Source organism: Schistocerca piceifrons, chromosome 5, assembly GCF_021461385.2.
Source record: "Schistocerca piceifrons isolate TAMUIC-IGC-003096 chromosome 5, iqSchPice1.1, whole genome shotgun sequence".
In the NCBI taxonomy this organism is placed as follows: domain Eukaryota; kingdom Metazoa; phylum Arthropoda; class Insecta; order Orthoptera; family Acrididae; genus Schistocerca; species Schistocerca piceifrons.
In genome coordinates, this window is record NC_060142.1 from 670336155 (window position 1) to 670350568 (window position 14414).

The window sequence follows — 14414 nt, forward strand, 5'->3', positions numbered from 1 at the left end:
ATAAGTTGTTCTTTATGGAAGTTGACATATACCGATAGTGAACTAAAAGCATTTCTTTGAGTACCTACTTATTTTACAAGTAGAGAGAGAGAGAGAGAGAGAGAGAGAGAGAGAGAGAGAGAGAGAGTCTTTTATGTTCCTTTAACTAGCATTATTCTTTGGAGAAGAAGTTTTTAGAGATTACAGTAGTTGTCTAACCAGCAAAAAAAATTGGCTGCGCATTCACAACTAAGTTGACTCATGTAAAAGAAGTGGGAAGGTTGCACACATACTTCACCACTTCAAGTCGTCCAAACTGTTAGAACAAGGCGACCGGTGTGAAAGGACAGAAGGAAAAAAGGAATTTTGAGATGAAAACGAGAGAAAAGGCTATCAAGTGTTGCCATAGCAATCGAGCATAACAAGACAAGAGAACCATTAAGAGAAACTGGAGTACATGAAGGAGAAAATTTGTAAATGCAAATAAGGGAGAAGACTTGAGAAAGTCACAACTTGAAAAACTGGAGACAACATCTTTACATATTAGACTAAGAAGAGATACGCCTAGAATGATACGATTAAGAAGATCTGGTGTAGTGAGTATACAGCTCTCATATGCACCGCGGGGACGCAGGTGTGGAAACCAGCCTACATCCGACGTCACCGACACCAGCTTCTGTTTACCAGTGCTGACCTGCCGTCACATCCATCCACCTACACTGCGAGAAGTCTACATTTGGGAGCGCAAAACAAAACTTTAGTACCTTAGCAAGAAATGATATAAACTATTGATTGAACTCTTTTAGTGTAGGTTTATTAAATGCCACAGTTGACACACAGAATAGAGAATTTAGTAACTATGTGAAGGCATGGATGCTTTAAAGACTGAATTTGATACCATAAATAGTAAAGTTGAAAATCTGATATTAGATTCAAAAAATGAACTAACTAATTCTTTGAACATTCATGTAAATCAAATGTTTACTGAATTCAACCAAAAACAGAATGATAATTTTCGGGATTTGAGAAAAAAGTTAGAATTTTATATTGAGGAAAAATGTAATATGGTAGAATCCGAAATCAATGAAAAGTTAGGATCATTTGAAAATGTGTGTAATGTAACGTTTTATGCTGTAAAGCAGGGATTGCATACTTTGAAAGAGGGTGTTGAAAAGCAAGATAAGTTAATGCCAATAATCCAATCGTAAACTGCAGGCGTTAATACACGAGTAGATAATGTAGAGAGAAGCTTCAAAGAGAAACTAGCGAACTCAGACATCATAAATGTGAGTAGTTTGGAGGAACAGGTAGAGGAAATTATAAATCGAAAAGTTGCTGTGAGAGTAACCTCCAGGAACATATCGCCTATTGTTTCTTCCAAACTTTCAGATACCTGAAAGGATATAGATGATTTTTGGAAAGAATTTAAACTTATCCAGGATAAAGAAGACTTCTCCTAATGTGGTATTGACTTGTGAAATGGTGACTGATTTACAATGGGGGGGGGGGGGGGGGGGCAATTCAGTATTATCCAGGCAATTCCCTAAGCGTAAGCCGGATGGAGAGGTACATCTGACTCATTTTTTTAAGAGATTCAACCAGACTTTGCCAAAGAAATGGGAGGATTCTAAAAAAGATTGAATTTGCTGTGGGGTACCTTGTAGGGGAAGCCTCAGAATGGGGTACTGTAAATATTGAGAACTTCTTCTTGGGAAGACTTCCAGAAGAAATTTAAAGAGAAATACTGGTCTGCTAGTGCACAAGAGAAATTAATATCAGATTTGTGGGACCCGAAATGTTACAATAATACATAGGGTACTATGAGAAAGTATTTCGACTGGCATCTAGCATGGGCGAAGTACTTAGATAAGCTGATGGAAGAAGAAGGGTTAGTGAGAATTTTCATAAGACGATTACCCATTTATGTGAGGAAAGATATGTTATGTAATGGTTGGAAAACAGTAGAAGAATTGTTGTCCTTTGTGGACGCACTGGATGCATTAAATAAGGACCGCAATGAAAACTTACACCAAAGTGATGGCCTGAACTACAAAAGGAACAGTGGTAATAATTTTAAAAAAGCATGAGGTAACCTAACTAGAGTACACCAGAGCAACAGAAAAAAATGGTAACGACAATTATCAGACGAATCATTCACCTTCGAATTTAGGTCCAGTAACTTCGCAGAAATTTGTATCGAGTAGTAATAGAACGCAAAGTGGTAATGTAGTATCTCAAATCAGAAACCAACCTGTGATTACTAATAATGAGGAAAACATAGTGCGATCTGGATCCAGGGCCGGGGCCCAGGTCGTGGAAATACACTAGGAGGCCTTAGTCCATAAAAGTATGTTAACTTTACTCACAAAATACCTACAAAGGAATAGTTGCTACTGGAAGAACCAAGCTTGACTACCAATAATCACAACCTATAATAGCAGGGATCTTGGAGAATTCTAAGGTTAACATGTTTATAGATTCAGGGAGTGAGGTATCACTAATCTCCAACTTATTCTTTACTTCACGACAGACTAAACAACACTTACCTATATTAATAGTACAGAATATCAATAGGGATGTATTGTTTGGTTTAGATTGGCTATTAGAGTTTAAAGTTATTTTGAACTTTGACAAAAATCTTCTATGTTTTGGTAAAAGGGACAGTAACTATATGTAAAACAAACAACTGAGTGTCAATGTAGATCAAGTGACACATCGAATTGACATACAGGACAAAGTTAACGAATCTCTAATATTAACCGATCAACAAAAGTGATATTTATATAAAATTTTAATGGAGTATGAAGCAGTGTTCTCCGATTGTCCCATCAACATCAGTGGCTATATTTGTAAATTCAAAATCAAAGATGACACTCCATTCTTCTGTAAGCTGTATCCAATACCTGTAAGTTTGAAAGAAGCAGTTAGGGAGGAAATCAACAAAACGATTGATAACAATATAATAGAACGTAGCTCCTGCATCATAAATAACCCTTTGGTCTTGGTGAAAAAAGCTACAGGTGGGGTGCGATTAGCATTAGACGCTCGTACATTGTATAAAGACAGAAAGAGACAGACCAATTAATATTGACGAACTGTTATATGAATTTGAAAAAGCACGGTTTTTTAAGCACAATGGACCTGACTGCGGGATATTGGCAAATAAAATTACACCCAGAATCCAAAAAGTGTACAGCGTTTCTCTTTGATGGTAAATCATATCATTTCAATGTACTGCTATTCGGACTTAATATTTCTGTATCCTATTTTTACATGCGCTGGATGAGGCATTAGGGAGAGATTCATTAAGAGATTTGATAATATATGTAGATGCTATCCTAATAATATCAGCTACTTGAGAAGAACATTGTCTCACCTTATGCAGGACTCTAAAAAAATTTAAAGAGAAAGGTATTATGGTGAAGCTGTCAAAATCATATTTTGTGCGCCAAGAGCTTAAGTTTTCAGGGGTCAAGAGAATTAGACCAGACCCTGAACGCATAAAAGCTATTAAAGAATGTCCACACCCTAGAAATATAAGACAGTTGAAAGGATTTATAGGAATGGCAGGATACTATCAACGGTACATACGAGGTCATGAACTGAATGACCCAAAAATTTTACGTTTATTAAGGAAGGGAGTACCATGGATTTCGGATAAAGAGGCAAATGATGCGTTTGAAAACATCAAAAGTGTGCGTGTTGAATCACCCATATTACATCATCCGGTTATGGGTGAACAATTTAAAATTTCAAAAGATACATCTGGTTACAGTATTGCTGCAGAACTTTTCCAAGGAGAGTGAGCTCTAAATAAAGTAGAACACGGAACCATAGCTTTTGCTAGCCGTACTTTAAATAAGCATGAATTAAATTACATGGCTACTGAAAAAGAACTGTTGACAATTGTATGGAGTATCCAAATATTTCAAACACTGGTATGGGGGTCAGAAATCCATGATTATACTGATCATCAAGCTCTATCCTTTCTAATGAGTAGTCAATTGTTACACAGTAGATTAATGCAATGGATGCTTTTCCTACAGGAATATTATAATAGGATACAATATGTAAAAGGTTCCGAGAATATTGTACTGGATGCTTTGTCTATGTTACCCATAGGAATGGAAGAATTAAAACATATGGAAGGACCCAGCAATTAATATTATGCAATTAATTTTATGCCAGTAGAATATCTGAACATTAGGGTACAAGAGATAGCTCAAAGAACAACAGAAAATATCCATCAAGATCACTATTTTACAGAAATGTTTTCTATGTGTATCCGGAATTCCTTACCTCCTAATCAAGTAGGAAAATGGAAAATTATAGGTCGTAATGCGTTTTGGGGAGACAGCGTAACATCGCAACGTTGGCGCTTATGGTTTCTGAAGGTAATGGAAGGTGCACTTTTGTGGTATGTTCATACAGGATATGGACACTTTGGAATCAAAAAGTGTATAACCCATATGAATAAATTCTATTATTTTAAGAAGTTAGGGTATAAGATAGCATCTTTGATTAGAACTTATGAAATCTGTCAGAAGGTGAAAGAGAATAATACTCCTGGGAAATACAAAATCTATCTGATTATTTCTAATACTCCTGTGATATACAAAATGTATCTAATTACTCCTAATACTCCAGTGAAATACCAAATGTATCTGACTATTCCTAAGTCGTTACACAATCTCACAGCAGCAGATTTTTTTTGGACCAGTTCCAAGAGGAAACGGAGGGGTGTCATACATTTTGTTCATCATAGAGTGTTGGACAAAATATGTTACACTATATTGAGTCAAAAGAGCCAATATGCAGACAGTTATACACTGTTTGCAACAATACTTTCTGGAAGTAGGTAAACCAAAACAGTTTCTTATGGATAATGGCCCGCAATTATTGAGTAATGAATTTAAAGAATTTCCAGTGTGGGAAGGTATTCATCAAGTGTTAATATCCAACTATAACCCATCCTCAAATCTGTGTGAACGAGTAATGAAGGAAATTGGAAAACTATGCCGTAGCCACTGCCATGAAAGACATACCTTATGGGCAACAAAAATTAAAGACTTTGAACTTATTCTAAATGAATTACCACATTTATAAACTGGGTTGAGACCTTTAGAAGTAATAGGCAGAACCTTTGTAGGAGAACCTCTGATTAAATGTGTTAATTGGCCTAAACAACCAACTGTCACCGACGAACTGAATCAGGAATTAGTTTCTAAGAATTTAATTGAAAAAGCACAACAAAGAGTAAGTAAATATAATGAAAAAGCTGTTGAACCTCAGTAAAAGGTCAATGACCTAGTTCCAGTACATCATCTTCAAAGCTCTGCCATGAAGAAAGAGAGACAAAAAATTTTTCCAAAAATATGAAGGACCATACCGGGTACAAACGGTAACCCATCCTAAGACACTATTTTTAGTAGGCCCTACAACTGGATCAGAGAAGGGGAAGTACAGTGTAAAAGATGTAAAGTTGTACATACCCCCCAGGGACGTTAACATTCTGAGTTAACGGGCGGAGTGACAACCGTCGGATCCCGAGTTGTTTTCGGTGTTTCTTCCGTAATAGTTCTGCACCGAATTCCTGTCAAACTATTCTGTTATCTATTCCCTCAGCCACAATGGTTCCTGGTGGGTGATTTCATTATTCCATTCAGTTAGACTACTAACAACCTCTGGCTCCCTATATAATTTCTCACGGAACTAAAGAAGCTTGTGCATACATGCTTCTGGTACTACTCTTATGTGGCCTGCAAGAGCACGCATGAGGTAGATATTTTCACAGTGCATTCACACCTACCAGTCCCCAGGCCCTTTCAGACCCAACTTTGCTTGGCTGCAGCATGAGGTGGAAATATGCACACATGTTGTCCCCGATCCCTGTCATTTGGCACAGCTCTGGAGGAACAAGATATATTAAGTCCGCCTCGTCAACTCTTCTCTCCCCCGGTTTCGATCGGCGTGGTCTCCACACATTTTAGGACATGTTTTGCTTGAAATGGTCTTTGTATGTAATCTCTTCACCAGTTTCTTTGCAAACCCGTGTGTAGAGGTCTTGGTGAAATCAACGTCATCAATCTTGTATGTTCTGTTGATATAAGGTGTCATTGCAATGACACCGACACTGGTTTTCTTGAAAGCTGCCTGGTAATCCCTTTATTTGTCACACATTTCTGTGCAAATACGGAGAACCATGTCCTGGCACATAGCTTTCAAAATAATTTCTGAATTCATTGGAATACTATTCTCATACTGAATGTAATATAATCAGGCCAAAGTTCCAAAAATACTTCTCGACGCACATTTTTCTTAGTGAACTGAAGGAAATATTAAGTTAGCTGAAGATATAATATTGGGTGACTAATTAAACAACTGTGATACTATAGTATATATTTTCTACTTTTTACAGAATATTTTATACTTTTATGAGAGGTGCTGTAGATGGGAGGGTTTGTATCAGTTTTGAAAGGGGTGGGTATTATGGATAAAAGCATGGTTAATGAGAACACACAAATCATGACTAACACAAAACACACACACCACACCTTTCAAACAACCGTCACAAACAAGTGTGCCTTATCCTTCATTTGCCATATCCGTAAGGTGGCTAAGATTTCCTTCAGGGACCTCAAGGGTGAAGGTGGAAATGTCCGTTCTGTACGAGACAATGTAACACCAAATCTCCTCTGGCGTCTCGCTCAAGTACCTGCGAAGTGGGGATCCTGGGGAAGGGTGGTGGGAAGAGTTTCCTTTCTTTGGGGGCTATCTTCATTCTATTTATTTCCTTTCTTACTTCTCATTTGACGACCTATCCATTTTTCCCCTTTCCATATGCACCTACTTTTATCGCAGAAGTCCTTCCTAGTTTCCGTTGTTTCTAATAACCTAAATCTTATCTTCAGATAAGAAGGCTGAAGAATCAGACTACACGAACACACATCCGCATACACACAAAATTAGATTTCAACACAAACATTAAAATTACATATTAGAAATCTGTCGCAATGATAGTACGGCCAGGTACACAGGGAAACGCACACACACACATATATATATAAAACTGTGATGATTTCACATAGAGTATATATAAGGAGGAGGTGTGAGTAATGAAAGAGAACTTAAGCCAGAGAGGAATTAATTGTGATAATCATTAAGGAATGTCAGTTTAATAAATGCTCTGATGAACTGTAGGATAGTAGGACTTGAAAACTACAGGTAGACGTAGTATCTACTAAGAGTATAGAAGTTGAGGACTCTAGGGATTACATGAAGTATTAAGAAGTATATGCAAAGTGTAGAGTAGATTTGTAGCTTTACCAGAAAATACTTAATTATAGTATACATGGGAACATATACTGCGGTAATGAACCATGAGGCCCACTCAGAAAGGATAAGGGTGGCGTACCTCGCATTTGCTAAATATATAGGGCAGATAGGACGGCCTGTGGCCTAAAAAATAGGAATGTTTTATAAAGGGGCTTACCTACCAGAAGGGAAAGAGGAAGTGCACTCATATGGTCAACCCACAGGCAAGGTATAGGTACTGATCCTAGCAGAAGGGGACAGTATCGTGATAGAAGTCACACATTTTATAGGAATTATTCTGGAAATGGTTCAAATGGCTCTGAGCACTATGGGACTTAACATCTGAGGTCATCAGTCCCCTAGAACTTAGAACTACATAAACCTAACTAACCTAAGGACATCACACACATCCATGCCCGAGGCAGGATTCGAACCTGCGACCGTAGCGGTCGCACGGTTCCAGACTGTAACGCCTAGAACTGCTCGGCCACTCCGGCTGCCATGATCCTGGAAGGTATGAATTCTATGCACAAAGAGCATTATTACGTTTTATGTAAGTTTACGAGTATCAAAAAGAACACTTTCATGTAGCCAAGGGTTCCACTAAACTACAACAGACAATGAATGACTACATACTTAGGAAAGGTAGTAAAAAAGGTGAGAACAAGTAGATTACTCATGTGTCATGAACACCTGGAGGTTACGATTGTAAAGATAGCAGAAAAAAGAGAAAAAGGAAAATATAGCCCCCATGGTTCCTAGATATTAAAAGAGATGACTAAAACCTTGAGTGAAATGCTCACATTTTATTATCAAAGAAAATTAGAAAAGAATAGCTAAATAGTAAGCAAAAGTTTATTCATGGTTATTGAAAGAAAAGAAATGTATACTGTTAGTATGTGAATTGTTATTGTGTGTGATATTAATGTACATAATGATAATGTATAAAATATCGCATGTTTGATCTGAGGGGGAGGGGGATGATTTGAGAATTTCTGTGTAAATTCGGCCTTCCACCATCTCGAACACACGATATTTTAGGTGCACGTTATCTGTCTGTGTGTGCAGGTCTGAAGTTTTCGTGAGAAGATTGTAGACACGGTGGTTGAATGGCACCAACAAGTACCTGTTGGTCGATCCACAGAAGTCGTAGTGAAAGCACACGAAAGAACCAAGGAACTTCTGTGTTACTCTGTGCTGTTTTGTAATGGTGACTATTGTTAGTGATAAAAGAACAGTTGAGTTGAGAAGACTTTTTAGAGATTCTTAACTTGGACTTGCTAGAGGCAAGACATGTTTCTGATATCTGTGTAATAGAGATGTAATTGTTAAACCAGCTCCGTTGTAAATGTAACTTAACGGTGTCGAATGGGAGACGACATATGCGACTTACAAGAACTCAAATATTTATGTGAGAAATGACAAGCTGTTCTTTATGGAAGTTGAAATATAACGACAGTGAACTAAAACTATTTCTTTGAGTACCTATTTATTTCACAAGTAGAGAGAGTCCTATATGTTCCTTTAACTAACATCATTCTCCGGAGAAGAAGTTATAAGAGATTCCAGCAGCCGTCTAACCAGCGAAGAAGATCGGCTGCACATTTACAATGTAAGTCGACTCGTGTAAAAGAAGTGGGAAGGTTGCAGATATACTTCATCACTAAGTCGTGTACATTCAGTCTCAAATACATTGCAAAAATACTAGTATAAGAACATATCAGATCAGAATTTAAAATGTGTGTACAGTATTTAAGCAGCACATTAACATACAGAACCTGCTACTTGACTTCATGAAATACAGAGAAAGTTTGGAGTAACAGATTTTCCAAAGGTTGAGCAGAGGAAGGAGGGATCTCATTAGGGGTAAATAAACTTATTGTTTAAATAGCTTACTTTTAACAATGCTCATAAACTGTGCATATCTTCAGTCTTGCCTCCTCCTACATTATCAAGAATCAGTGTTGTCATTGGCAGGAGCACTGGCTGTTTCTTGTTTTCCGTTACTGTCCCTCAATTTCATTCTAGTGAGAAACAGATTGCCGATGACCATATCTTATCACCAACTACTTTATGTGCTATTCCCAAGGAACCCATTTCTGGATTAGTTTCCACATTTTGTCCCTATTATTGTGCTTATTCTCTGTACTTTCTTTTAAGTGTCATCTACATATATTTATCTGTACAGCGGATTCTTTGTTCTCTGGTAGAGTTTTCTGGCTCTCTTCATTTCATATCGTAATTTCTGCAGAGCCCCAGTCATGACACAAGGTACGCCCCCAATAGGTACCAACACGTAGTACATATATAGTCTCTGACTATCCTTGCACTTCCAAATCTACATGCTGCCTGGCGACTGATTCCCATACAATAAAATATTCTTTCCATTTCTCCCCAACTAGCCTTCACAATATATTTTGCTCTGACAAACAAAGATGCCTTACTGTACTTCAGGATAGGTGGATGGGGAAAACTAGGGTACTGCTTCATCACCTTTACTAAGTGCCTACATTCCTTTCTGCGTGGAACCTGGTAAATGTTGTGAATCCCTGGGAAAAAAATATTATGGACATATCTTCAGCTTTTCAACAGACTCTAGTCTGAGATTGTGCTGTTTACCACACACTCAGAATTGAGAGCCCACATAAGTTGAGAAACCAACATGTCTTGCATAATGGTTGTACCTGTAAAATTAAAGAAATTTCAGCTCATACAGAATGGCACATACAGTCTTTCTTCCGTGTACTATACATGAAATGGCCAGGATGTGGGGAAAATTATTCTAGTGTTCTGTGTACTATCTGCCAAAAAGATTTATTGGTGGCTAGCTCTCTCTACGTCACTGACAAATTTCTTAATACAACCGACTGACGTCCATATTATTAACAACAACAAATTATGTGATTCACGAAACCTAATTTTTGCACATCTGTAGTGCAATAATGTGATGTACTGCTGAAGATCAATTTTCTCTCATGATGCACGGCTGCAAGAGCCTAAGAATTCTCTTATGCACCTCACTGTATAATACAACTACATTTTTTATTACAAGTTTGTTATTAACCCTTACATGAAAATATAATTAACATCTCTCTTTTTGGAAACAAGTATTTTTGTTTTATTACATTTTTTATATCCTTGAGGATCTCTCTATTGTGGTTCTTTGAACAAAAAATATACCTAATCGAATAAAGACAGTACACGTAAATGAAGATGTAGAGCTGAAATGCTTGAAGAACTTGAGTTCTAGAAAGGAACAGGCAAGGAATAATTTCAATACAGTTCAGGATAGACTCTTTAAGCAGCTGTTGTGCTGAATTACTTAATGCAAAAAAAAAAAAAAAAAACAGTTTAACTGTTAAACCTTTCCTCTCCTCAGTGTTGTGGTGTATCACTGAAGACTTATTGCCTCGATTCAATATCGTCAGAAAAAGAGTGGCATCCTAAGTGTAAATTCTGTGTTTCTCTATAGCTTTACCATTGAGTTAGCTTTTGAGCCAAGTCAGCAACACTGAATTCTGTAAAACTGGAGTTCTACACCAGATCTTGAGATAAATTCCTGAGTAAATATGGCATAAATGTGTTGGAACAGCGATTAAGACATTGGATTTGCATTTGAGAGGCCACCAGTCTAAATACCCACCTCACTACTCAGATGTGACACTGACTCGGCATTGTTATTGCCACATGACTGCACAGTTTTTATGGCCACAATTGCAAGTACTGAATGTGGAATGTGTGGTTTCAACATGATGGACAACCTGCCACAGTGCTGTTGAAACAAACAGTTAGGTGAGAGAAAGATTCCCTGCTCGTCTCACCTCTCACAATGGTGACCAGAACTGTCCACTTAGATTGTGTGATTTGTCACTGTGGATATTTTTTTTTTTTGGTTGTTTTTTTTTAAGGGGTGTGTCAAATCTTGTTTTATGTGAACAATCCATGAACCATCCATTAACTCAAGGCAGAAATTAGATGTGTCATGGGTCAAATTCAAGAGGAACTTTGCTCTAGTTGTCAAAAATTTTATCTGTAGAGTGGAAGCATGCAGACGAAGCCACGACATTTGCCTGATATTTTCTTTCATGTTTAATCGCAGCCTTTGTGTTTCATACTGATATAATAATACTACCAATTTTTAAATAAATTGTATTTTTTGTTATTAAATTAAAAATTGCATTTTTATGGAACCCCCCCCCCCCCCTGTGTGTATGAGAGATAGATAATATATATAAAAAGGGTTCCATGATGCTTGCAGAATGGACACATAATCCCTTATGTCAAAGCAGTAGGTGGATCAAAACAAAACGTCCAGACACTCTATGACCAAAATGGTACTGAAACAGAGGATGACAGACTAAAGGCCGAAATACTAAATGTATTTTTCCAAAGCTGTTTCACGGAGGAAGACTGCACTGTAGTTCCTTCTCTAGATTGCCGTACAGATGAGAAAATGGTAGATATAGAAATAGACGACAGAGGGATAAAGAAACAATTAAAATCTACTTCTGTATCTCCTGATACCCACGAAAGAACACTGCAAGTGAGGGGGGGGGGGGGGGGGGGCAGAAGAAGAAGAAGTAGTTTCATTTGTAATCAATCTGATCACTGACTTAATTGTTTGTTTTCCAGTTGATTCTCTCAGTGTAACAAAATGTTTTCAGCATTAGGCTTGCTAAATGTTCAAAAGCAGACTCAGTGTGTGCTACATGATGAAAAAGTTGATTCAGCAGTATTTGTTTAAAAACTAAAAGCTTCAGTAAACAGTTGTTTAATAGAAAAATATCTTTTTTATAAAAAAGAAAAAACCCACATTTCATAAAACAATTACTGTTCCATAATATCGCAAGATTTCCACACAAAAATGAACAATTTGGCAAAAATTGCATGAAGTTGATTTGATACTAAAGTGTCTACTTATTTAATCCAAACACTGAAATATGCTACAAAATCATCAAAGAATAAACAATTATGGGAAAAAATAGGTGCTGTCCCTTACATTATTCTGACTAGATTTATACATATGTATGTTTCAGCACGGCAAAGATCTAATTATGTCATCGTACATTATTTACATCAGTCAGTAGACCATATGCATTTAATACTGCCAAATGGCATACAAAAATAACTTTACCCACAAAGCTTAGTTGCAAATCTGTACCAACATGTAGACAACGTGACAGTCTTATTGGCAAATGCCAATCCAAGACCAACCTTATAATCACAAAAAACATCTTCCAAACTCTAGAAACAAACTGAAGAACACTTCAACAAATATAATTTTAAGTTGTAGCAACCACTACATCCATCACACATCACCTGCCCTGGGAAATGCCACAATCACTTACAACAGTCCTGCTATAATGGCATTTACAATAAATTTTCATTGCAATTATGTACATCGAGATACAAGTAATTCCATAAAGTAAGTAATATAAACAACTGTACCATTTAACTTGTTTACAATTCTTTATACACAAAATGGAAGACTATACACTTCCCTTGTGCAAAAATATTTTACACCTTTTTTAACATAATTTAATTTATTTTGTTGGCATAGAAGTATGTGCAAGCTGTCTGCCTGAAATTAATCAACCTGTTATTTTCCACGTGAGTTCACATAATGACACACTAATAAATACAGAATATGCCCAATTATAAATTAATGTGCGTGCACGATGGGATATTTCAGAGCCAAATGCCTAAAGTAACAAATCAGAAAATGTAAGTGCATTTTAAGGTAATTTTTACCAACAATCACTCAGACAACAACTTTTTTTGAAATTTAAGATATGGAATAAATCAAGTGGAAAGTGACAATTTTATGTTCTTATGCAAAAAAATCTAACAATATATACTAATAAATGCGAGATGTCTCAAAAAAGTAGATATCAGTAAGGGGAAAATAAACACCTGTAAATGCTTAAATTGACATCTTTGGTATCTCTCAGTTAATACACCCGAAAGAGCACAGAGTAAGTAGAACTGAAGTAAATGGAAGAGATCAATGTTCACAACAGATTAAACAGCATGAAAGCAAGGCACAAGGTACAGCAACAGCACAGTAGCATAATATTTCATTTCTTCCAATCGATGGCCCATCCAAATGACTCAGTAACTTTAAATACAATAAGTTCTTTAACAACACAATTAACTCAGACAGAAAAAATGTACCTCTTTAAATAACACGGGATACAAAATGAAAAAAAAAAAAAGTGTCTATACAGCATGAGAAAAATACAAGCAGAAAAAAGATATTTTAAAAAATATATTTATGGCAGGTAACATATTTATGTAAACTTCTATAATGCATTTACAATATGTAACTCTCTAGACCATAACAAAATATTCTGTTTCTTTTTTATGTTTGTTTCACATTCAGAACATGATAGGTTTATCTTTGCACTGGTCGGCGACATACGACGTGAAACGTTTCAGGAACTTTGGGTACTCCCGCTTGTATACAGCCCTCAGCACTGATGCTGGTGCCCAGCCTCCAGGATTCACTGTTTACCAACACAAAAGTTAATACTGTTATATGGAATAGCTATTATCGAGTACACACTGGATTTTCTGTCAAAGAATAAACTGAAGTCAACTATCAAACTTAACATACACATAACTAAAATTCTAATGAATGTCTGCGTGTATGAAAAATTTACTTGGGATCTGATTAACAGAGCAATAAAACAATAGTATATGAAAAATATACTATGGATCTTATTAACATATCATGAGAAAAAGAGCTTATGGAGCTAACTAACAAATTTTATGAATGTGTATTCTTCAAATGCACAATTTGTGGAATTATATCATCATTAAATGAAATGGATAATCTTTCTTAATTATGTACATAACACTGATATGTTTGCTTGTCCATACGTTTTTGTTCTAACACCATAATACTTCTGAAATAATAAAAACTAAGACAGGTTCTAATTTAGAATGTTACAGTGAGGAGAAGGAGTATATTTCTTAGAATGTGTATTTCATATTGACTGTGGCAGATGTGATGATTATTAAAATTCCCCCATGAGAAAGATCTGGATAGCTCTGAGCCAGACCAGACATGTTCCGGCTGCTTGATGGCAAATTGTTGTCTGAATAAGGTAAACATACCA

General features: G+C 36.5%; 1 protein-coding gene across 1 annotated transcript in view; it reads right to left on the reverse strand.

Moving 5' to 3' along the window:
• Positions 1-12091: 12091 nt before the first annotated feature.
• The window catches only part of LOC124798110 (ceramide transfer protein), a 204400-nt gene continuing 202077 nt past the window's right edge, over positions 12092-14414 (reverse strand). The window contains exon 10 of the mRNA XM_047261367.1: positions 12092-13799. Coding sequence (XP_047117323.1) covers positions 13672-13799 — 128 coding nt within the window. The 3' untranslated portion in view covers positions 12092-13671. The remainder of the gene's footprint in view (positions 13800-14414) is intronic.